This window comes from Crocodylus siamensis, chromosome 15, assembly GCF_052110815.1.
Source record: "Crocodylus siamensis isolate JL-2025a chromosome 15, ASM5211081v1, whole genome shotgun sequence".
Lineage (NCBI taxonomy): Eukaryota > Metazoa > Chordata > Crocodylia > Crocodylidae > Crocodylus > Crocodylus siamensis.
This window is the reverse complement of record NC_143409.1, coordinates 50,406,256-50,430,810: the sequence shown is the minus strand read 5'-3', so window position 1 is coordinate 50,430,810 and position 24,555 is coordinate 50,406,256. Positions and strand designations below refer to the sequence as shown.

Sequence of the window (24,555 nt, the reverse complement as noted above, 5' to 3'; positions counted from 1 at the left end):
GGCGCCTGACGCTTCCCAGAGGCCGATGGCTACAGGCCCCGGGGTGACGTCATTCTCGCTAGTGAACGGCGGAGATCATGAGGAACGAGCCCCGCTCTCTATGGGCGGGCGGCGGCCATTTTGTGGCGGATGACGGCGGGCCCTCCTCCCCCCCTCAGGGTCCCGGATGTTCGACGTGGGCATTTCTATGCTCATTCACAAGATAGAAGGGTGAGGCCACCATGTTGGGGAGGACCAGTAGCGGGCAGTCTAGCCACGCCATTAGGGCGTTCTGTTCTTTCCCTCTGTCCTTCCGGAGCTGGAATCGCCCGCCATGTTGTGGAGGACCCGGAGCGTCCCCTCTAGCCCGCCGCTCCCCGCCCCCGCGGTCTATTGTCCACGCCTACGTGGAGGACGCGGAGTGTCCGCTGTAGCCCGGCCCGGCCCGGCCCCTGGTGATTCCTCTGGCGCTCCGCCATGCCGGGTGGCGGGGCCGCAACACGGCAGACACTCTAGTCCGACGTCGCCCGCCTCTTTTACGGTCCCGCGGCACCTCTGTGTGCAGCTACTTCCGGGTTCTGTGGCTCCGGCCCCCAAGCCTGGGACCCTGGCGGGGGTCAAAGGTCACGGGACGGGGGGCGGGAGGAGTGAGGGGAACCAGTGGGGCCTGGGAGGGAGGCTGGGGTGGGGTGTGCAGAGAGGAAGGAGAGACCCCCTTGGGAGTGTTGGGAGCTGTAACCCCCTCCCGGGGCCCTGGGGGGTGGAGGGGGAAGGCCAGGCCCTGGAGGGCACTAGGCCACTCTCCCCAGTGCTACCCCCTTGCTGGCACCAGGGGCTGCTAGACTACAGCTGCACCCACCTCCCAGGACATCAGGGAGTCAACCCCCATCCCCCAGGCCTCACACATGACACCAGCCAGCCCCAACTCCATGTACCCTGGCAGGGTTTAATTATGTCTGGCACAGACCGGGTGGCACCAGCGGGGCACATACAGGCAGCTGCCCCTCTGCAGGGGCTGGACAAAGGCACTGTAGGAGATGGTGCTGAGGCAGGTAGATAGGCTATGGCAGTGGGAAGGAGGGGGAGGGCAGCAGTGAGGATAGGGAGACCCCTGCTGTCCTCCAAGTGGCGGGGGTTAGGGAGTGTCTGTAAAACACACGGACTTGGCACAGAGGGACAGAAGTACAAGTGCGGGCAGGGGGTAGCTTGGCCCCACCCAGAGCTGGTGCAGTAGGGAGTCCAATGCGAGGCAAGAAGGGGCCAGTAGTGCCGGGAGCTCAGGACATGCGGCCTGGCTTCTTCTGGCTTATCTGGATGAGAGAGAGAGGGAAAGATGGTGTGAGGCAGTGAGAGGGGGGAGACATGTAAGAGAGGAACCCAGGTGCCTGGGCTCCCAACTCCCCCTCCTCCTCCCCTTCTCTAACCCACCAGCCACCCATGCAATTCCCTGCAAACCCAGGCCTCTGGGCTCCTAGCCCCCCTTTCTCTAACCCCCATCCTCACCCCCTGCACCAGAGCGCCCAGCCCCACCTGCACCAACTCCCCAGCCCTCGCTCGCCTCCCAGAGAAGCCAAGCATCCAAGCTCCAGTTTGCCCTGCTCCCCTCCCCACCCCCAAAATCAGGCATTCAGGCTCCCAGCATTCTGTGCCAACCCCCAACCAGAACCCAGGTCTCTGGGCACCTGAGAGATGCTGATGCCCGTAAGCTTTTCCACTGTGTCAGGTAGCTTGTCCAGGATATCCAGCACCTCCCCTGTCAGCTTGGCAGCGCCCACAGACCCATCCCCACTAGACACCAGTGTCACCCGATGCACCGAGGACAGCGGGCGGCTGATCTCCTCTGCCACCTGTGGGGGAAAGCCATTAAGGAGAGTGAAGCTTGTGTGCTGGGGGGTGGGGCTTAGGCACAGAGGTGGGGCATGTGGCTGGGGGTGCAGCCTGTGTAGAAAGGTGGCATATGTATGCAGGCGTGGCCTACGTGCTGGCAGCAGGGCCTAGGCAGGAGTGGGGACTATGGAGAGGGTGCGGCATGGATGGAGTGGGGCCGGGTTTGCATGTGTGGTGGGTGGGGAGTGTATGGGGGCAGGGCCTGGAGAGTGGGGTTATGGCCTGTGTTAGGGGTGGGACCTGTACAGGGCAGTGAGGCATGCTTTGCTGCATACAGGCTGGGGGGTGGGACCTACACAGGTGTGTTAGGGGCGGGGCTTGAGTGCTAGGGGCCGAGCCTGCAGGCTAGGGGCAGGACTAGGCAAAGGGCTGGAGATGAATGGGGCAGGGCTGAGGCAGGGGGTGGGACATGTATGGGGTGCGGTATGTATGATGGGGAAGGGACCGAGGCAGAGGAGTGGGGTCTGCAGGTGGGGGGTGCAGCCTAGATAGGAGTGGCACTTGTATGGGGGTGGAGCCTATGTGTTGGGAGTGTGACCTGTGTCCTGGGGGCAAGGGGCATGGCCAAAAGGGTTGGAGAGCTAGGTATATCTATGGGCGTGGCCTGAGCACAGGGCATAAGGCGTAAGTTGGGGGCATGGCCTGTTTCCTGGGGTTCTGAGAGGGGGTGGGGCCTATGTGTGGCTGCGGTGCTGTGTTAGCATGGCCAATTACCTGGGAGCGTGGCCTGTGTGGGAGTGTGGCCCGCACAATGGCTGTGCAGCACAAAGAGATATGGCCAGGCTGTGGGTGTGGCCTAGATATGGGCACCACCCACACTGGCTGTGTGGCCTGCACTGGGGTGTGGCCAGTGGATGGGGTGTGGCCTACGGGTACTGGGCCAGGGTGCCCAGGGGGCAGGGCCTACCTCGGGCAGGCGCTGCAGCAGCATGTCGGCCATGGCAGCGTCGCTGTACTGCTGAAAGGCCTCAGCCTTCTTGGCCACCTGTTCAGCGTCTGCCCGCGCCTTGGCCTCGATGGCAAACGCCCTCGCCTCCCCCTTCACCTGCGGGTGGCAGGGGGCAGGGTCAGGTCCCAGGTTCTCCACCCTGGCGCCCCCCTCACCACCTGGATGCCTGGGTTCCCCTTCCCTGGCTCCCTGCTGAATGCCCCAATTTAATTCTCTGGAATCCCCACCCATCACCTGAATGCCTGGGTTCCCTTCCCTCTACTCCCTGCCTGCCCACTTCTGGACACCTGCATCTCTCTCCCCTTTGTGGACTCTCTTCTACTTTTAAGGGGGTGCCACCCTCCTGGACACCTGGCTTCCACCCCAGCCTCTTTTCCTGTGCCCTGGGTTGCCCTCTTAGATGCCTGGGACCAACTCCATATTGTCCTCCCTCTGTCCCTGCCTGGATTCTCTCATCTTGTTGCCGCCACCCTGCCCCCCTCCTCACTTCCTACCTCCACGCCCTGTGTTGCCTTCCTGGACGCCTGGGTTCTCAGTCTCCTTCTCCCCCCACCCCCACAAATGACTTCGCATCACCTACAGGGATGCCTGGGTTTTCCTACCAGTCCCTCTTCTCCCTCGTTAACTCCACACCCATGCTTCCCCACCCAGATGCCTGGGTCTTGTTCCCCGTGTTTCCCACTCTCCCCACATGGGATTGGGGGACAGACACACTCACCCTCACGGATTCTGCCTCTGCCTCGGCCTGCATGATGAGCTGGGACCTGGGTGGGGGTACAAGATGGAGGGAGGGGTTACATCAGCCATGGGAGATGTCATGTCAGCCAAGGGAGGGGAGGGGTCAGAGGTCAATGGTTGACCTTAGCGACATAGGTGAAAGGTCAACCCAGCCAAAACGTCAAGGAGAAGACCCAGGTTGATACTTTTAGGGGTCGGGGAGATGTGGAGGCGGGGGGGTCCATACCTCTCGGCCTCAGCCAGCTTTTCCAGGCGGTAGCGTTCGGCCTCAGCCGGCTTCTTGATGGTGGCCTCCAACTCCCGTTCCCTGCGAATTATCTCCTGTTCCTGCAGATTTATCTGCTGGGCCCGTTCCACCACCAGCACCTGCATTTTCTGCTCCTCGATCTTCTGCTTTGTCTTGGCCACCTTTGGGGACAGGAGGAGGTGGCAGTCAGAGGTCAAGGGTTAGGAGGACCTTCAATGGGAACTCCAGGTTGGAATCCCACAAAGGTCAATGGTAGCTTTTGAGTTGGTGGGCTCCTACCCACGGAGGTAGGTCAGAAATCAAATGTGGGAGGCCAACAGAGGGGCCCGCCACCCCTCTAGTAATGGATGCCAGCCAGTCACCATGAGCCAACTGCTGACATTATCAGGTCTACGTGGGATAGCTTGGGGTGGGGGGGAAGGAGTCAAAGGTCAGCAGCTGACATAATACAAGTAGGTGAAGGGCCAACAAGTCATGATGCCAAGGAGAAGGCCCTGGTTGACGCTACTACTGTTCAGGGGTCAGAGGGGCTAAGCAATACATTGTAGGCAGGAGTCAATGGCTGGTATAACCTAGCAAACCAAAAGGTGTCTATAACTGTATCTCATTGGTCAAAATAGAAGGTGGGGGGGTAACAGGTCACCAGAAGTCGAAGGGGTCACCTAGCAACCTCTACCTGGATCTCATTGGTCCAGGTCAGCATTGAGGAGCTCACGGGGTAGAGGGGTCACTGGTCAAGGGCAATGGCTGATGGTTACCATGGCAAATAAGCAGGGCCACAGGTCAAGCCCCATGCCAGGCCCTTACCAGGGCAACTTGGTGGGGTCTCAAGACAACCTGGTAGGATCTGAAGAGCAACAATGGCTGATGGTTACCATGACAACTCAACAGGGTCTCAAGACCTATGGCTTATGGTTACTATGGCAACTTGGCTGGGTCACAGGTCACCCCCTAATGGCTGGGGTTACCACAGCAACCAGGTGGCCTCTATCAACTATGGTGTTCAGGGAGTTCCATCAACCCAAGACTGTGGTGTCCCAGAGGGGCCCAACCCCAACACCCTGCTCACCTGGAGCTGGTAGGCCAGGTCTGACTCAGCCTTGCGGGTGTTAACCTCAATGTCGTAGGCAGCCTTCTTCAGCTCGTAGTCCCGCTGCGCCTTTGCCATCTCGATCTCATTCAAGTACTGGGCCGAGAGCTTCTGCTGCTTTGCCTTGGCCTCCTACAGGGTGGGGTGAGGAAGGGAGGGGGTCAAAGCCAGCTCTGAGGGTCCCTAGGCCCCCAGATCTGCCCCCTTGCCCCCCAACAGCAGGACCCTGCACTCACCCGGATGCCAGCATCTCTCTTAGCTTCAGCCTCTCCAATCCGGGCATCCTTCTGGACCTGGGCCGTCCGGGCTTTGCCCAAGGAATGCAGATAATCCTAGGGGAGAAGGACCCCAGTCATACCTGCCTCAGGGCAGACCCCAAGGGTGAGGGGAAACTGGAGGCAGATCAGGGGGCTGGGGAGGCAACTGCCTGGAAGAGGCAGTGCCTTTTCTATCCAGGCAGCACTGAGGGAGTCCATTGACTTCATGGCTCCTTCTCATCTTCACAATTCCTGGTAATCTCTCCCCACTCCACAGGTGTGAACAACCCTCTCTCCTTTCTAATGGCCTTAATGTTCTGCTATTCAAACCATCCTTTCTTCTGCTATGTTGCTGTTTGTCAGCCATCCCTGGGAACATCTCTCTTCTGTTTACAACCCCTTTAGCCTGTTTGTAGCTCTAGCTAAAAACCTTGACTCAGGGGTGGTCATATGAACTCAGGTTTAGAAAAGACTGACTGTGAAGTATTGGAGGCACTATCCAAATGCTCAAGGCAGCCAGATTTTGTTTTAGGAATCTAAATAAGAGATGTATATTTAATTATAACAGCTACATGCCCCCTAATCCTAGTATTCTGGGACTAAGCGAACGGGAGTTCCATGTTCACACTTGGTCCACACCCTTCATGATTTTATGCATGTCCTCTGGTCTCTCCCCTTTCAGCTTTCTCCATTCCAGGTAGAAGAGTCCTAGCCTTTTTAATCTCCCCTGGGTATAGCAATGGCTCCAGGCCCCTGATCATTTTGGCTTCCCTTCTCTGGACCTTTTCTATCTCCACTACATCCTTTTGAAGATGTGGGGACCAGCATTGCATGCAGAATTCAAAACATGGGCACCCCATAGATTTGTGAAAGGGCATGATGATTTTTGTTTAGTCTCTGCTTTGATCTTCAGCTGAATACTATGGCACTGGCCTAGCATATTAGTAAAGCTCCTAGTTTTTCTTCAACTGGAGAAAAATGTGGCGTGCCTGGGTGGATGTACAATTTAGACAAGTGTAGAAGGTGTGGCATATTATCACATACAACACTACACACGTTTCTTTAGTTAAAGGGAAACGAGATACTTTACTAATATGCTAGGCAGGCAGTGCTATAGTATTCAGTGTAAGATCAAACAAAAACAAATACTGACTGGACCATGCACTAGATTATATGTAACAGTAGCTATGATTTGCTAGATTATGTATAAAGTTTAAAAAGAAACAACAAACTGGGTAAAAAATAGTCGAAACAGTCCAAAGATCTGCTGTAGAAATGACTGACAGTGAAGTCCTAGAGTCACTGTCAAGGCAGTCAAGGAGGCTATATTGTTTTAGGAATCTGCATAAGACGCATGCATTTAACTATAATTGCTACTGGATGAATGACACAGCATCTTTGAACCATTTTTGCCCAGTTTGTCGTCTTTCTTTTTAAATGCTAAGTATGATCTAGCAAATTATTGTTCTGATTGTTTGTCATCTAGTGCACATTCCAGTTCTATTGTTTTTTCTTTCATCTTTAACTGAATGCTATTGCACTGGGCACCTAACATATTAGTAAAGCATCTAGTTTCCCTTAATTGAAGAAAAATGCATGTTGTGTTCTATGGAATAAAGCACCAGACCACCCACACACCCATTTTCTAGACCCTAGATGTGCCCATGCCCCGACCTGCATCATTCACTTGAAGATCACAGTAGTAACAGCTATAACTTTATTTAAATGTGCACTGATTTGCTAGATTAGATAGTTTAAAACAAATGCAACATCAGCGGAAAATAGTCCAATGATACTGTATGTCATTCATCCCGTAGTCATTAGACTTAAATGTATGTCTTATTCAGAGTTGTAACACAAACTCCAGCCTTCTGGAGTGTCTTCACAGTGTCTCTAATACTTCATAGTCAGTCATTTCATTGAAAAGTCTGGGTAAAGCATGGATCAAAGAGGGATGAAACTATACCACTGTCCCCACTGGATCTGCCCACGTATCCCCCTATTCAAACCATCCTTCCATCCATTCGCAGACCAGAGGTCGAACACTGCTGCTTCAGTGGCTGGAAGACTGTTACCATCGGCCTCTGTCCCTACAGCTTGCCAAGCTAGAGAGCCATGACAGTCATTTTAGTAACCATTAGAGCACAGTGTCTCCATGCTTGTACTCCACTGAAGGAAAAATCAGCTTTGCTGCTTAGGACACCCGTCCAATTCTGGAGAGCAGATTTGGGAGGAGGAAAGACACGTGGTATATGAGAACACATGGTAGATTTAATTCAGAGTAGATTCCAGGATAAATCATTCCAGGGATTCTTCAAATATCGTGAAGGTTCAGAGGAACACGCAGCTCTTCTCTGCCATGATGTCAGATTCCTGCTCCCCCCCACAGCTTTAAAACCAACTGCCCGTGACAGACAGTGGCATTTCTGTTCAGGCAGCACTTACAGAGTCCAGTGACTTCAGGGCTCAGTGTCATCTTGATTTCTGCTAATCTCTCTCCACTCCATAGGTGTGAACTGTTGGCACAGAACTGACATTCATGACATATGTGTCTATCAGAGAACTGAAGCAGTTGTGACACGTGTGGGCCTCTGACTCAGAGCAAACAACCAGCCCACAGTATAAGGCTGATTTTGCATAACAGAAGCCTGTGCTTGCTTGTCAAGGGAAGCCAGTATCATAGCACTGAAATTCTGTCTGGAATCAGATACAGCAAGCTGCGGTAGCAAATGCATGAAGTATTAAATGGATCATTGTTACAACATTTAGATGAACTGTGAAAGAGAAAGTAGCGTAAAAGAGAAATTAAGGAAGTATCCTTCTGCTAAAACTATGCATTTCCCAATCCTGAAGAAGGGTGTTTGTACCTGAAAGTTTGCAAAGAAGAATTTTTCCAACTATTTTAGTTCGTCTAATAAAAGATACCAGATTTACCCAAAGAACCTTGTCTGCCTATGTCCTTAGACCAGTAGTCCTTGGTACCCCTGTAGATCATGGCGCCTCTGACAGTCAATCTCAGTCTGGGGGGCTGAGCACATATGCGCACGCATGCGCTCAGCTCCCCCAGACTGAGATAGACTGTCAAAGACTCCATGTCCCACTGCCAGGCAGGCGGTGGGGGGGGCGTTGCATTGCTCCCAGGGCAGCTGCAGCAGAGCTCGGGGCGCAAAGTCCAGTGTGCAGCGGAAGCTGCCTCCACCCCACACACAGATCGGGGGGCACATACCCCCCAGGCCTCCACTGAGATGAATGCAGTGGTGGGACCTCCCCACAGCGCCTGGAAAATTGTCCCACCACCCGGCCAGGGCAGCAAATGTTAGGGCCCAATCCCAGTACACAGGACCGTATTCCAGTGTTTGGGGATGGGAGGGGGAGGCACAGGGCCTCAGGTCCTGATCCCAGTGCGCAGGGGTCCAGGGCACAATCCTAGTGCACAGATCCAGCGTAGGTCTCTCCCAGTGTGCAGAGGCCACCACCTGGCCTGGGCTGGGGCCCCACTCACCCCTGCCCCACTCCCTACCCCACCATGGGGGCCTCAATCTGCCACCCCCCGACCCCTTCCCCACAGACTGGCCTGCTGGGCTGGGAGAAGAGGAGGGGAAGGGGGCGGCACAGTAGATCCTGGGTTGCAGTTTAATTCAAAAAGTGATCTGATACTTAAAAAGGTTGGAGACCACTGTCTTCGACGAACACAGCTACAATTAACACCCCCAATTAAGTGACACCTTGTATATCCACAAGGAAGAATCTGGTTGAAGCTCTGAAGGCTTCAGTGAAACAAAGACATTTAAATAAAGCCAATCAGGGATCTTCAATTAGAATATTAAGATCATGTTTACCAACCATCCATAAATAGGAAGTGTGACTGGAAAGAAATGGGGAGAGTAATTCTTCACGCCTGTGGGGCTGCTGTATGTACCAAGACATTTGCCTGATGGAAGGTTGAAGGAGGAGTTCTCCCCTGGTTGTGGAGGAGCAGGCTGAGACCACTTCATGGCAGAATGACTCTTCTGGTAAGATTATGATTATCCTTGGCAGTTAATTTCATTTTTGTCCATTAATCAATAGGCTTCTCACACTGGTTGGAATGACCCATGGGTGCATTTAAAATCTCTCCCCCTTTCCACCTTGCTCAAAATTTGTTAACAGAACACCCCTCCTCTCCTTCTCAGGAGTCTTGATCTTCCACTATTCAAACCATCCTTTCTTTGGCAATGCTGCTGTCTAACAGCCATTCCTGGGAATGTCTCCCTTCTATTTCACAGCCCTGTTTGTAGCTTTTGCTAAAAACCTTAACTCAGGTGTGCTCATTTGAACTCAGGTATAGAAATGACTGAAGCTGAGGTACTGGGTTGGGTCTGGCCATTGATGTTTACAAATGGGTCCTGGTATGAAAAAGGTTGTGAGAACCACTGTTCTATGAGATGATGTGTCACCCCTTCTGCACCTCCCATTTCTAAATCTGGTATAGAAATGATTGACAGTGAACTACTGGAGTCATTGTCGCAACTTCCAAGAAGGCTAGATGTTGTTTTATGAATCCGAATAAAAGATGTTCATTTAAGTAGAGCAGCTACAGGGCCAAAGACACAATGCATGCAGACCATTATGTCTGTTTTTTGCCTAGTTTGGTGTGGTTTTTAAGCTTAACAGATAATCTAGCAAATGAGCATATACGGCATTAGTTATATTTGTTTGTACTTTGATCGGAACCTGAATGTTTGCCTACTTTGTTGCATTTCTTTTTAAACTTTATATATAATCTATCAGATTACTGCTAGGATCACATGTAAACTAGTGCACACTCACAGAATCATAAAAAATTTGGGCTGGAAGGGACCTCAGGAGGTCACGTCTAGTCCAACCCCCTGTTCATTCCAGGAGTTACATTTGTTTTTGCTTTGATCCTACACTGAATTCTATAGCACCAACCCCTTAGCATATTCAAGTAGCTTCTAGTTTCCCTTGGACAGAAGAAAAATGTGTGTTGTATTCTAGGTGATGACACACCATCTCAGCTGCCACCTCACTTCACATTTCCAAATCCTAGATCTGCCTACAGACTTGCCCCACAGGTCCCCTTCCTCCCCCAGGGGGGGCTGGGTGGGCAGGCCTGGCTCCCAAATACCTGGTCATCATGGATGTCCTTGAGTGTGTAGCTGACCACGCTGATACCCATGTTGACCAGGTCAGAAGAGGCCACTTTGAAGACCTGCTCAGAGAACTTCTGTCGGTCCTTGTAGATCTCCTGGGTGAGGGGGGTCAGGGTGAGTCCTGAGGGGTGCCCCAATTTAAGACAGACAGATGGACACCTACCCAACCTCTTCCAGAGATGGGCAGACAGATGCACCCCCTGGCCCTCCCACCTAAGCTGGTCTTGGTCCCAGGGGCCCCTCCTTTCCCACAACCCCCCACGCCAGGAGGGACACACGGACACACCCCTGATCTCCCCCCCTCCCCCCAACAGACGGACACCAGGGGAGACTGGGGGGCAGGGGGGGACCCACACCCACCTCCACGGTCATGTGGGCCATGATGGCACGTTGATGCCCCTCCAGTGTTTCCAGTGCAATGTGGGTGATCTCACTCTCTGTCTTGCCTAGGAACATCTGGCAGGCGGCTGCCAGCATCTCCTTGTTCTGCCCCTGGATCTTCACCTGCGGCCCAGGGACGGAGGGGGGCAATCGAGGTGGGGCAGGGCAAGACCCAGCCCACTCGCAAAGGATGCTCTTTTGGGGGCAGCTTCCTCTTTAAAAGGAAGAACGGGCCACTTCCCAGGTTGCCAGGTGACAGCCAACAGGGGGAGGGATCTGGTGCCCTGGTACCCAGAGCTGGGTAAGAAGGTACCATTGGGGGGGGGGCATGGGAAGGGGTGCAGAAAGTACCATGAGGGGGAACTGGTCAGTACCACTTGGGAAAGAGGGAGAAAGACCTGTCCTTTACCACTGAGAGGATTTGGGGGGGAGGGGGGCGGGCGCACCTCAGTGGATGGTACCATGTAGAAAGGAGGAAGGGGGGTGCGCAGTACCAGGAGGGAACAAGCAGCAAGGAAATACCAATGTGGGGGAAATAGGGCAGCCCAGATGGTACCACTGTGGGAAACTGGGAGGGGGGGCTGGCTGGTACCATGAGAGGGAACAGCCAGTTCAATTTGGGAGAAGGGAAGGACCTGGCCAGTACCATGAAGGAATAGGCAGGGAAGTGCGCAGTACTGTTTGGGGGAATGGGGAGCTGTGGGTGGTACCACTGCGGGAAACTTTCAGGGAAAGATGAGGGGGAAATGGACAGTAGCACTTGAGCGGGGAAGGAGAGAAGGACCTGGCCAATACCAGAGGGGACTGGGCTGGGGGGAGGCAGCGGGTGGTACTGTAGGGAGCATGGGGTGGGGAAAGTAGCCACTGCCACTTAGGGGAAAGCATAATGGGCCAGGGATAATGACCACAGGGGAGTGAGCTGGGAGAGATGGGTGGGGGAGCACAGAGGTGAGTGCCAATGGGGAGGGCAAGATGGCCACTACCAAGGGGGGGTGACATGGAAGGGGCCCCAGTGGAAGGTACCACATGAGGGTAATAGGGGTGGGCTGAGGGGAAACTGCCAGTACCACTGTCAGGAATGTGGCATGGGGGGGGTCAGCAGGGGTAGTCCCATGGGGGTATAGGGAGTTGGAGGGTGACTAGTACCATGGTGGGGGTGGGGGGAAGGGACTGGCCCATACTACCGAGGGAAGGGGGCAGGAGGGATCTCTCCCATCCCTGTGGTGACCTGGGGGTTACCTGGGCGATGCCGGTGACAGAGATGGGGACCCCGTGACGGGTGTAGACCTTCTCGCTCTTCACATTGAGGGTCAATGTGTTCAGGGAGATCCTGCGGGGGTGGAGGCAGGGGGTCAGCAGAGGAGAGACTCCCCAGTCCCTGGCACCCCTCCTCCCACTAGGGACCAATTCAACGGGCTTTCCAATTCAGCGCTCTCTCGCCCCCCCCCCCCGGAACCAACTCATTGGTACCTTCCAAAACATAACCACCCCCAACCAGAGCAATGGATTCTTCCAACCCAGGACTCCCTCTGGGATGAAAGCAGTGGGTCCTTCTAACCCAGAATCCCCTCCTGAGGTCAGATCAATGAGTCCTTCCAACACAGCACCCCCTGCTGGGCAAGAGTAGTGGGTCCTTCCCACCCTGAACAGTCCTGGAACCAGATTAATGGGCTCTAGACCCTCCCACCCCCAAGATCAGTACCCGTCCCCCAGGACTCGCCTCTGGATCTGCTGTATGCAGGGCAGGACAAAGACCCGGCCCCCGGCCACCATCACAGGGGGGCTGCGGCAGAAGCCTGCAGCAAAGGGAGCAAAGGGTTAACAGCCACTTCGTGCCCAGATGCAGCTGGCTCTGGGGTGGGATAGCTGCAGGACACCTACAGAGACTGGCCCAAGGAGACCCCCAAGCTGGCAATGCAGCTAGCTCTGGGGTGGGACAGGGGAACAGCCACCCAGAACAGCCCAGGGAGCCCCCCTAGGCTGGGAAGCAGCAGCATCTGAGGTGGGCCAGCTGGCAATAGCCACACAGAATGGCTCAGAGGCTGGAGTTGTAGCTGGCTCTGGGGTGAAGCAGGGGACTGCCACATATAACAGCATGGGGAGGCAACCAGGCTGGGATGCAACTGGCTCTGGGGTGGGGCAGGACAATGGCTGCATAGAACAGCCCAGGGACATCCCCCGAACAATGCAGCTGGCTCTGGGGTGGGGCAGCTGGGGACGGCCACATAAAACAGCCCAGGGCCCGGGATGCAGCCGGCTCTGGGGTGCGACTCACCTGACACCACCATGGCCTCGTTGGGGCCGCAAGTGAAAAACATCGCGGCAGCAGCTGGGCTGCGGGGAGAGACAGGGGCATGGGACCCAGGCGGCCAGGCTCCCAGCCCCCTCGCCCCCCTCCCCGCTCCTTCCCGAGAGCCCGGCGGCTCGGGGGTCTCATCTGGCCGGTCGCCGGGGCCGGGACGCCGGGGCTCCCTCCCCGCAATTACCCCGGGTCCGGGCCCGCTCCCGATCCGCAGGCTCCTGCCGCAGCCTCGCCAGATCCGCCCCGCTCCCGGCAGCCCCCGCCCGAGACCCTGCGGCGGCCTCCTGCTGCCGGGCGCCGGCTGCCACCTGCTGGCGGCGGGGAGCGCTGCGGGGCCGGGCGGGGGCGGAAGTGAGGGCACCGGCCGGCCGGGGGAGGAGTCTAGGCCTAGAGTCCTGGAGGCCCCGCCCCAGACAGCCAAAGTGCCCAGGCCCCGCCTCCTGCCTCAGTTTCCGCAGCTCAATGCCGGGAAGAGGTGGCTGAGGCCGGCAGGGCCTGTGGTGCCCTCGGCTGGAGAGCGAGGGGGATCCCCTCTTCCTACGGGCCTGGTGCCAGGAACGGGGCCGGATGTGGCGGCGGGCAGTGGCTGGCGGCAGGTCCGGGAAGCCGGCCCGGCGGTGAACAAGAAGGGGGGAGGTGGTGGCAAAGCAGCCTGGGAGGTAGCTCCGCAGGGAACCCAGGCATCCGGGGCACGCGTACACGCACGCACGCACAGAACCCGGGCGTCCAGTGCACAAGCACGCACAGAACCCAGGTGTGTTGCACACACACTGAGCCCAGGCACCCAGGAAAAACACATGCATGCACCCATACACACACATGGGGTCCAGGCTTCAAACCACCCTCCCCCAACAGGCCTCTGGGACACACGCGTGTGACAGAACCCAAATGGAATCTAGGTCTCTCTCTTGTGCGCGCACACACACACACACCCATGGGGCAGGACAGATCTGTCTGCAGGACCGAGCAGGACATTTCTGTTCAACACCCCCAATCCCCCCTCTCATCCCTCAGCCCCACAGCTCCCAGAGAACCCAGGCGTCCGGCCCCTGCTCCCCGCCTCCAGCCAGGCAGGGATGCAGTGTCCTCTGCACAGAAAATAACCCCTTATCAACATCGCCAAGGGCAGGGCCCAGCCATGGCCTTGGCCAGGAATAGCTCTGGGAAGGTAGGATGGACAGATGGATAGAGACGGGGTAGTCTTGGATGGACAGATGGACTCCCGGACCGGAAGGGGGGTCAGGAGCATGGGGCAAGGGGGAAGGAAGAAGAGAGACAGGGTGATGGATGGAGAGTGTGTGGGGTGTAGGGAAGCCTGAACAAGGCAGGTAGGGGGTATGGCATGGAGAGAGGGAAGGAAGGGGACTACCAGGGATGGATGGAGGGAACCCATGGCAGGGCATGAACATGTGCCAGGAAGGAAGGAAGAGGATGTGGGGGGTGGAGCAACAGAGATGTAAGTGGACTAACAAACCACTGGGTGGATGGAGAGGTCCTGTGGGCATAGAACAACGGCTGGAAAGGGAGAGGTGACAGGTGCAGGGGGCAGACCGTGGAGGGAAGGGAGGAGGTGCAGCAGGTAGTGGATGAGGACCCAATGGATGGAGGTGGGTGGTGACTACACAGCTCTGAGAATAGTGGCTGGTAAACCACCCCTACCACCCCCAACAGCCATTACAAGGCAGCTTAGTCATAGATCCACATGTGGGTAGGCAGCTCCACACCACAGCAGCACATCCCCCCACCAGATTCAAGGTCACTGGGATCAACTCTGACATCAGTGCTGGAGATGACACAACTCTAGTCAGATAGCAGGGCCCAGGCATCCAGGCACTCAGCCTCTCATCCCCCAATCACTGGGAATACAGACACCAAGCCCCACACCCCCCTCCCAAAGCTGAACCAACCTGCTGCTCTCAGCCTCTTCCTTCTGGTGCCCACCCCAATTGTACTGCATCACCGGGCCTTCTTTTTGGGGGGGGCGTGAATTGGCCACAGTAGCCAATCCACTCCCTATCTGCTCCCCCACTTTTAAACACCCCTGCAACCAAATTTGTCAGCAGTTCTTAGCTATTCAGTAAAAAGCTAAAACCTTACATGCTGTGGGAAAATCCACTCCATTGGCCAACCTCGGATTTCAAAAGCATTACTAGAAGACAGTCCTCAGGGTTGTGAAAAAGAGGAACTGGGGGTGGGGAATGCAAATGGATCATCAAGATATGCTTAATTAGCATCACATCAAGATAATTAAGACAGAAGGGGAGAGAGGGCTGTTAACACCCACAGAGGAAAGAAATTAGCAGGAATCCAGTCAACTTTGCTGGGGAGCTAAATAGGAGTACTACCACTGCTCTTTTTGGGCAGCAGAAATAATCAGCTTCCCTCACTGAAGAGGGTCATGTCAATAAGGGAAGGCCAATTCCTTTTTCTTTGGTGGTGGGGGCATATCAATACTGTAACTGATCTTCCCACTCTAACCCACTGGACTATAAGGCAGGCTCCATGACCGCCCCCAGTTGAAGGAGGGAAGGGAAAGGATTGGCCAAGACACCCAACAGGCATTAAGCTTTGCCCCACCACAGGGTATTTTGGGGGGGGCGTAAGAGCCAGATACCCCCCACCCCCAATGACCCCCAACACAGGACAAGACCACTCCCACTGCATGTCACAGGCATGACTAGTCACACAGTTTTTATTCAGTCCCTTGAAGTTACCAAGAGACCCCCCACATAAATACACTTATTACAATAAATATCATTTAAATAAATTAACAACAATAGTATTAAATAAGTATTAATATTAAATCATCCCAACACCGTCCATCAGCGACCGGCGCTGGACCTGAATGTCAGTCTTCTCTGCTCCGGAGGTTTCAAGTTGCGGCTGACGCTGGGTCCTTCGGAGTTGGCAGCTCCTAACAAGGCAGGGTTAACCCCTTAGCAGCCAGGTCCTGGCACCCCCTTGGGTGCCAGGCTGTGTCCCCCAATCCCCACACTGAGGCAGGCCAGGCCTTCAAAAGGCAGCTGGGTTGCAGGCCAGGAACTGGGTGATGTCCACAGTAGGGTCGTGGGGGTGGCAGGACCATGCCACAGCACTGGCAGGGGCCAGGGGGTCTTCGTGGATGGGTGGGTCATACAAGGCCCCCCCGACCTCACTGGGGGCCATGGGGAGGTCTTCATCAGCGCTGTAGATCTGGAAGAAGAGGATGGCCAAAAGTACGACCAGCAAGCGCTTGGCAAAGCAGCGCTCCTCCGGTGGGTAGTATCGTTTAACCTGGGAGGAAAGGGGAGAGAGCCACCGGGTTACCCACAATGCACTGCCACAATGCTCCCAAGGCACCCCAAATGCCTCATGTTACCCAGAATGCCCCATGCCCAGGCAGGAACACCCTGTAACCCCCAACCCTGGGATGGGACCAGCACCTACCAGCGCTACAGAGAACACTTTGTGCCTCATAGCCCCAGTCCCCGGCCCCTTTACCCAGAATGCCCTGCACCTACTGACAACCCAGAATGCCCTGCACCAACCCCACTGTGCCTCATGCTGCAGCTAGTTACCCACAATGCTTGCAGCGGACCAAGAATGCCTCCTAAACCATATCCCTAACATGTTACCCACAATGCCTCACACCCAGCTAGGAGCCCTCTCAGGCCGCAGCCGAGGGACATTACCCAGAATGCCTGGCTCCCACCAGGCCCCAAGCTCAGCACGGCCATTACCCAGAATGCTTCACCCCCAACCTGACCAGGCCCCACAGCACAGGAGTCTCCAGCTCTGCCCAGCCTATCACATGTCCTGTGCCCCATACTGCTCCCCATGGGGTGAGTCACCAGCCCAGGCCACGTGCCCATCACCTGGCCAGAGCCAGGGTGGGGCTGGGGATCAGGGAGCCCAGGTGCCCAAGCCCCGGGGCAGGCTGGGATAAGTAGCAGCAGGTAGGAGCCGAGTCACCAGGTCTGAGTCACAGCCGGGAAGGGGGAGGGGGCCTCCCTGCTGCTCCCCCAGCCTGCATTGGGGAAACTGAGGCACGGGGCAAGACCCCCCCCTCCCCCAGAACCAGGAGTCCGGGCCCCTCCTCCAGCTGCAGGGACCCCCGGCCAGGCCCTGTTGGGAGCCCACCATGCCCTCCCGGGGACCCAAGGGTCCTGCTGGCCCGTCTCCCCCCTTCCTCCACGGACCCAGGCGTCCTGCACCCAGCGACCCCATCTCCCCAGAGGCTCGGGCATCCTCCCCCCATCGTCCCAGCGACCCCCATCCCCGCCGTCCTCCCCAGAGAGCCCAGTCACCCCCCAGGCCGAGGCGCGGGCTCACCACGGGCGGGTAGAGCACGCGCGGAGCGCGGCGGCGGGGCCGGGGCCTGGGCCGGGCCCGGGGCTCGGGCAGCGGGTCGAAGGTGAAGCAGGGCGCGGGGCGCGGGGTGCGCGCGCAGCAGACGCGGGAGCTGTAGAGCGCGGCCATCAGGACTGGGCGCCGCTACTCGCGGCCCTGCTTATGTGCGCCCGCCTGCCCCGCCCATTGGCTGCCGCCGCCAGACCCCGGCTTCCCATTGGCTGCGCCGCGCCGGGGGCGGGGCCGGGGCCGGGGGCTGGGCGGGAAAACCCCGGGTGGAAGACCTGAATGAAGGGGGGGGGGGTATTGTGTGCGCGCGCGCGCGTGTGTGTGTACCAGACACACAACCCACTCGTGTGCACAATCACACAGGTGTGTGCACACACTCACGCACACAGTCACAGATGCATGTCCTTGGAATCTGCGTGTGTGTCTGTGATTTTTGTATGTGATTGTGTGTGTGGCCTGAAATACCTAGGTTGCGTGCATGTGTCCCAAAAACCTGGGTTCTGCCTGTGTGTAATTGTGTGTGTGTGTCTCATATGTTTGTGTGTGTCCTGGATGCCTGGGTTCCATGTGTGTCTGTTGTGTATAGCAGGATGTGACTGTTGGCAAGCTGTATGTGTGTTTGTGTGCACGTGTGTGTGTGCACACCCACAAGCCAACACACAGGCATGGAGCCACTGCTCACATACATGGACACACATACACAACCCAGGCATCTGGGACACACGCTTGCCCCACCCAGGCATCTGGCGTCACACATACAGAACCCAAGCATGTGGGACACACATGGACAGACATGGACACACTCACACACGCATTCACAATCTAGATATCTGAGACCACACGCATATGGAACCCCTGTGTCTAACACACACAGATACAATACCCTGGGGTCCAGGCCACATACATACACACGTGTGCATACACACACGGAGCCACAGTTACGTCACCCACCCCCAGGTGTGGAAGTGCGGCAAACTCTGCAGCCCCCGCACTTCCTGGGCCCAACACGCACAGACTCGCAGCTGCTGAGCCAATGCCCCTGGTGTCATCTGCCCCTTCCTCCCCCCCCAGTCACCTGCAGCTGCTCCTGGGTGTGGAAATGCACCAAACACCACAGCCCCCGCACATGATGGGCCTGGGCCTGGCATGTACATCTTGTACACAATGTGCACAAAGCCCTGCCCCCACCCCAACCTGTTATGGTGTGCACAACATGAACACACAGAGCCAGCTGGGACACACACACGCACACAATCCCAGCTGGGCCTGTGCAATGTATACAACCCACAGGCCGAATTCAAAGCCGAGCTACACACCTGCATGCACACACACACAACCTAGGTGTCTGGGACACATGCACGCACACACACACACACACACACACACACACAGCTCAGACTAAACCAGCCGGTCTGGAGCCCCCACTACCAGCTACAGGTCGGCTGCTGGGAGGCGGTGGGGGGCTGAAGCGGGGGGGGGAGCTGGGAGCCCCCAACACCTGGGTTCTCTCCCAGCTGGTGCTGGGCCCTGGCCTCCCCCCCACAGCCTGGCAGGAAATGCCCCCATACGGGAAGGGGCAGCAGAGGGGCCATGAGCTCTGCTCTGCCGCACGTCTCACAAAGGATGTGAGTTCACCAGCATGTGCCACAGAAGGGGGGGGGGGCAGGGGATGCAGGTCGGGAGTGACGGGCCCCTATGGGGCTGGGGGGCAGGTTCCCCAGATGGCCTAAGACAGTGGGGAGGTGGCTGGGAGCCCGGAGCCCTGGGCTCCCTGGGAGAGGAATGGGGCTGGGGGTGGGAGCAGGGGGGCTGGGAGCCCGGACACCTGGGCTCTGGCGGGGGGAGGAACCTTGTGGCTGACTCAGACTGGAAGTTTTGCAGTTACATCAGATCCTGGCTCCCAGCCGATGTTTTCCAGCCTGGAGCCAGAGTCAAGGGCACTTTCCATTCACAGCGGTGAGCAGAACCCAGGTGTTCCGGCTCCCAGCCCCCCGCGCTCACCCCGCGCCCCCCGCAGATCCCAGGCATCCGGCATCCCAGCAGCTGCCCTAAATAACCCACTCCCCCAGCCCCGCAGAGCCCAGGAGTCCGGGCTCCGAAGCCCCCCTGGAGTCACCCCCAGGCCCCGATTCCTCTCCCAGGGGAACCCAGGCGATGGGGCCAGGCCCAGTCCAGGCTCCGGAGCAGCCCCTGTGGGCCAGGGCGGCCAAGCTGAAGGCTGCCGCATCCTGGGCCTCCCCCAGGGGGTGGGGGTGTGCGGTCCCTGGACACCTGGGTTCTGTGTGCAGGTGTGATCTCAGATACTAGGTTGTGCGTGTAATTGTGTGTGTGTGTTGGATGCCTCAATTCTGCATGTGTGTGGGGGGGGAGGAGACACCTGGGTTGTGTTTGTGTGGGATTGTGTGCATGTGTCGTAGACTCCTAGTTTCTGTGCATTTGTATGTCTCAGATGCCTGGATTCAGTGTGTGTGTGTCTGTGTGTGTGTGAGAGAGAGAGAGAGAGAGACCTGAATTGCGAGTGTGTCCCCCAGATGCCTGGGTTCTGTGCATTTTTTTGGGCATGTATGTGTGTGTTTGTGTGCATGTGCATGGGGATGTGTATGTATGAATTTGGGGGGTGTATCTGGGATGTGTGTGTGTGACTGCCTTGGAGTGAGGGGCACAGACAGGGCCAGGGGACGGCAGGTGAGGGGCACCAGCAGGCGTAGGGGCAGGGGGATGTGGGTTGGGAGTGAAGGGCTCTGTTAGGGCAGGGGCTGCGGGTCAGGAATGAGGGCCACCATGGGATCCCACACTTGCCACCAGCTACTCCAGGCCCCGAGTGGAGCCACCTTGTCCAGCCCAGGAAGTGCCCACAGCCGCTTCTGTGATGTTGAGTAACCAGCTCCTGACACAAGAGCCTGCAAGGAGGTGGTAGCAGTAAGGGACCCGGGGGCGGGGGAGGGGGTGAAGGGGGGAACAGATGGACACAGATGGATGAACTGACCTCTACACACCCCACCAAACTGCCCTCCTCCCCCAGTCCTGCCGGTGCCCCTCACTCCCAACCTGCAGCCTTCTGCCCCGTCCTGCTCATTAGTTACAGCCCATTGCTCCCTGTATGTGTGTGCTGGGGGGTGGCAGGGGTTGGGACTTATATCACTCATTAACAGGCCCCTAGGGCAGGTCTCCCCCTGCCAACACTGCCGGTGCCCTTCACTCTGGACCCACAGCCCCCTGCCCCCCCCAACCCTGCTGGTGCCCTTCACTCCTAACCTGCAGCCCCATCCTCCCAAGCCCCTCACTCCCAACCCGCAGCCCCCCTCCTGTCCCATCCCAAGGCTGGGTGCTCTGGAGGGCTGACCCAGCTGGGGCCGGCTCAGGGAGGCGGTAGGTGGGGGTGGACCGGATGCTGTCCAGGGGGTAGTATGGAACCGGCTGTGGTCAGGCCGGGCTAAGGGTCCTGACGTCAGCCATGATGCAGGTGAGAGGGAGACCCTGGGGCTGGGAAGACGTCTTCCTGTGGGAAAACAACACAACACCCCCCCCCCAGCATAGAAAGGAGCACCAGAGCCCTGAGAGGTGCAGCCAGCTCTGGGGTGGACCAGCTGAGGCTCTAAGCCGTTCTGGACCCAGATGCAACCAGCCTAGTGCGGGCTTGAAAACCCAGCCCTCCATGCTGGGGTCCCGGAGTGGGAGACCCCTCAGCCCCTCTGAAGCCCCTCCTCAGGCTGACATCCCTGAGCTCCAGAAGTCTTTTGTCTTTTGCCCCTGTAGCTCAGTGGACCAGATCCCCTGCACCTTTGCTAAGCAGGGGAATGAAGTGTTGCCGTCTGGGATAGGAGACCCTCGGGGCCAAGCTGGTTGAGGGCAGGGATCCTAGCACAGCATGGGGCTGGGCTCACCTATGGGAGAACCTATGGGATTTAGACACCGGCCTTTACTATGCAGGGAGCTTTATACCAACTGGCATCACAGGGACCAGGCGGTTTTGCTGAGATAAGCCAGCCATGGCCCCACTAATGGGGGGCTTGGTGGACCTCAATCCAGGGCTGCCTTTTGCAATCTTTCCTCCACCCAGTGGTTGCCTCTGTAGCTAGTGGCCATGGGATCTTGGTTCGACTCCTAGCACATATGATAGCACGGAGGCAGGCGAGGGCCTATCTCTTCCCCCAGCTCCAATCAGGAACCCTAATCTGTGTTGTGGGTTTCTAGTCTTGGCCACGTTGCAAGCAAGAAGGATAAACCAAACATACAGTCAGCCAATGGAAGAAAACAAGGGGGAAGGAGGCCACAATCTGCAAACGGGAGCCTTGTGTTGCACAACGTGCTGTTTGGAAATACACTGTGCGTGCCGTGTTTAACAGGATACACATGGTCAGCAAACACACACACACAGACTCACGCTGACAACATCCCTTGGCTGAGAAAGGTCATTCATTCCTTTGTGGAGCGGGTCCTCCTCAGCTCCTTTCCTGGCCTCCCTGCCTGGCCAGCCGCCATTACCACGAGCTTCCAACAAAGGGCCTTTCTTGGGGGGAAAGAGACAGCAGGGAAAGCCAGCTCCCAGCAGCTGAGCTGTGTCCAGGAAGTGAGATTGCCGTCTCCAGGGCCATCTGGGTCAATGGTCTTCCTTTTTTCTTGGCAATTCCTCATGCTGCATGAGGCAAGACATATTCACTGCTTCCTTCCGCTGGTAAGCCCAGCTCACAGTCCAGCCGCGAGGCATGGTTCACTCTCTCCATTCAGAAATGTCAAGATTTTTTTGGGGGGGGGGTGTACAGTGATGCACTTTTGCCCCTGTAGCTCAGTGGACTAGTGTCCCCAACAGGTCTTTGAAGCTGAGCAGGGTTTGCCTTGGTCGGATGGGAGGCTGCCAGTTGATTAAGTAGGGGTCTGGTGTGTTCCCTTTGGGGTGGGGAGACCCTCAGGGCCAAGCCAGTTGCAGGGTGGGGACACTAGTTCGCTCCTGTGAAGTGGGACCTAGACGTGGAGTAATCTTTGCTTTGCACAGGGCTTCATGTCAGCATGAGGGGTGCAGGATGGAGTCACCTGGGAGCCTCCAGCCAGTGTCAACCCAGGGCAGCCCATTCCCTTCACCCCATCCTTTTAGCTCCTGTAGCTCCTTTAAAACCAGCTGCCAGGGGGTGGGAGGGGGGCAGAAGTATTTGCATCCAGGCAGCACCAAGTAAGTCTATTAACTTAATGACTCATTGTCTCCCCAGTTCCTGCTAATCTTTCCCCTTCACAGGGGTGAATGACTCACATTAATGCTCTTGCTGTTGCACTATTCAAACCATCCTTTCTTCTGGATTGGGCCAATCCTGGCATGCAGGGGGCAGGATGGGGGTGGTACCCAGCCCCCAAAACCCCTTCCCAGAGCAGGGGAGGGGAAAAGAGGATGGTGCCAGACCTCACACTACTCTTCTGTCCCGTGGGGCCAAAAGGTTGAGCCCCACTGGATAATGCCCTTTGGAGATCCCTTCCAGCCTGACTTCTTTATGCTTCTACAATCCTACAGCTGTGCAGACCTGCAACATGGGTTTTGCAGTGGGTGCAGCTCTTAGAAACCATTGAGCCGGGAAAATAATTGTTTTGCAACCTGCTAGAGGTTGATCAGTGTCACACTGACTAGTAGCTACTTCCTGGTGCCATCTTGTTTGTTCAAAATGGTGGGGCATAGCCTGTTTGCCCCAAAGGCCAGGTCAGATCCAACCCACGGACTGACACACACTGCTTGCTGAGCCAGGGCCTGATCCAGCGAGATGGGGCTTGGAAGGGTGGGAGTGAGCATTGATTGTCACTTTTTCCCTGCCCTCAAATTTCTGGATGTGTGGGGGGACCACTAAGACACGGATTCATTAGCTGGATCTGACCAATTCAGCTCCCCTGAGCCAGTCCTAGTCTCTGCCTGAGGCAGGATCAATCCCATCCAAACCACCCCAGACAAATCCATCATCTAAACCCTTTGTCAAGCGACCGTCAACCCTGACACCACACAGGATATCACACCCAAATATGCCACATGGAAAGCAGGGGGGCCACAATGTGTGGCTTCTATATAAGGTGCTCAAGAGATCCCAGATAGGAGCTGTGCCCTCTGCCATGACTGAGGAAAGCAACAACCCCCTCTCTACCCCATCCGTACCAATCTGGCTGAGGGGGGAATTCCCTCCTGACCCCAAATCTGGCATTCGTTTGACCCTGCGGAGAGGGCCAAGACCTCCTAGTCAGGATCCCCCAGCTCTGGTCCCAGCAGGAGCTGCACAGTTTGCCCAGTCTGGTCACCATCCCCAGCCTTGGCTACTGCTAACACCCAAACAATATTGGTCAACACCAAGTAAGCATTTGCGGTTAGATCTGCTCTGACACGCACCTTTCAATCACGGGGAAAACCCGCCAACTGGAATCAGCCCGTTAGGGTGATGTCAGGACGATGGATTGTTGGCAGGGTGTTGCTTGTTTTGAAAAGTGGTGACGTTTGATCTCGGAAAAATCCAAGATTCAATGAGTCGCGCAGTGCTTATTGTTTTTGTCCAGCAAGCCATCTCCCACATCAAGCAAAGGGAGTTTTTTGTCCTTATGACTGAAGAAAGGAGCTCTTGAGACGTGACCCAAGCATAACCCAAGCATTCAGGAACCAGAAATTTAAAACCAAAGGCCCCGAAGTGTATTTTGTAAAATCTCTTTTTCCCCTTTTTTGTATTTCAGTTGGATTTTTTTACAGCTCGTGTCATGATTTTTTTTCCTGATCGTGGATTTTTGAGGCTAGTGAAGCTGCAGCTGTCTTTTGTGTTGGCTTTTTTCATTATTATTTGCACAGCCTTGCTTTAATTTAAATCTCTTGTTTCAAAAAGATAGATCCTTCCAAGCCACTGGAAGTGGAGGCCAAGTTTCTGGAGTGCCCTGGGGCCCAGCTGTGTCCTATTCTCTTCAACTGAGTTTCAGAAGCACAATTGCTGCCGGTGCTGTTCCACTTAGCAGCAGCTGTGGTGGGCTGTTATCCAGCTGGTTTTAGCCACAGATGGGCGGCAATCCAGAGGGGTACAGTGGTGCGGTCGTACCCCTCTTTGATTCCCGCTCCACCCAAACTTTAAACACAATTGCCTGGAAAAAGCAGTGGCATGTCTATCCAGGCAGCAGCAAAAGTGTCCATTGACTTCATGGCTCTTTTTCATTTCCCTAATTCTTGCTAATCTCCCTCCACTTTGCAGGTGTGAATGCCCCTCTCTCCTTTTTAATGATCCTGATATTC

The 24,555-nt window shown here is 56.4% G+C and overlaps 2 protein-coding genes across 3 annotated transcripts; both read right to left on the bottom strand.

Moving 5' to 3' along the window:
• Positions 1-905: 905 nt before the first annotated feature.
• FLOT1 (flotillin 1) lies at positions 906-13,300 on the bottom strand. Of its 2 annotated transcripts, none has more exons than XM_090029786.1 (13): positions 13,168-13,300; positions 12,957-13,015; positions 12,402-12,477; positions 11,921-12,011; positions 10,661-10,804; positions 10,276-10,395; positions 5,127-5,222; positions 4,870-5,022; positions 3,780-3,961; positions 3,534-3,579; positions 2,774-2,911; positions 1,662-1,826; positions 906-1,289 (listed from the first exon to the last, which is right to left on the bottom strand). In XM_090029786.1, exons 2-13 carry the CDS (start codon positions 12,997-12,999, stop codon positions 1,257-1,259), a joined length of 1,287 nt encoding a protein of 428 aa, XP_089885912.1. In that variant the 5' UTR covers positions 13,000-13,015; positions 13,168-13,300; the 3' UTR covers positions 906-1,256. The 2 variants fall into 2 exon arrangements, with proteins under 2 accessions (XP_089885912.1, XP_089885913.1); XM_090029787.1 differs by having other exon boundaries at positions 13,206-13,224.
• Positions 13,301-15,648: 2,348 nt separating this feature from the next.
• Positions 15,649-17,477, bottom strand: LOC149852724 (radiation-inducible immediate-early gene IEX-1-like). Its single transcript, XM_090029853.1, has 2 exons — positions 17,295-17,477; positions 15,649-16,256 (listed from the first exon to the last, which is right to left on the bottom strand). The coding sequence occupies exons 1-2, from the start codon at positions 17,439-17,441 to the stop codon at positions 15,996-15,998; spliced, it is 408 nt and encodes a 135-aa protein (XP_089885979.1). The 5' UTR covers positions 17,442-17,477; the 3' UTR covers positions 15,649-15,995.
• Between the last annotated feature and the right edge of the window lie 7,078 nt (positions 17,478-24,555).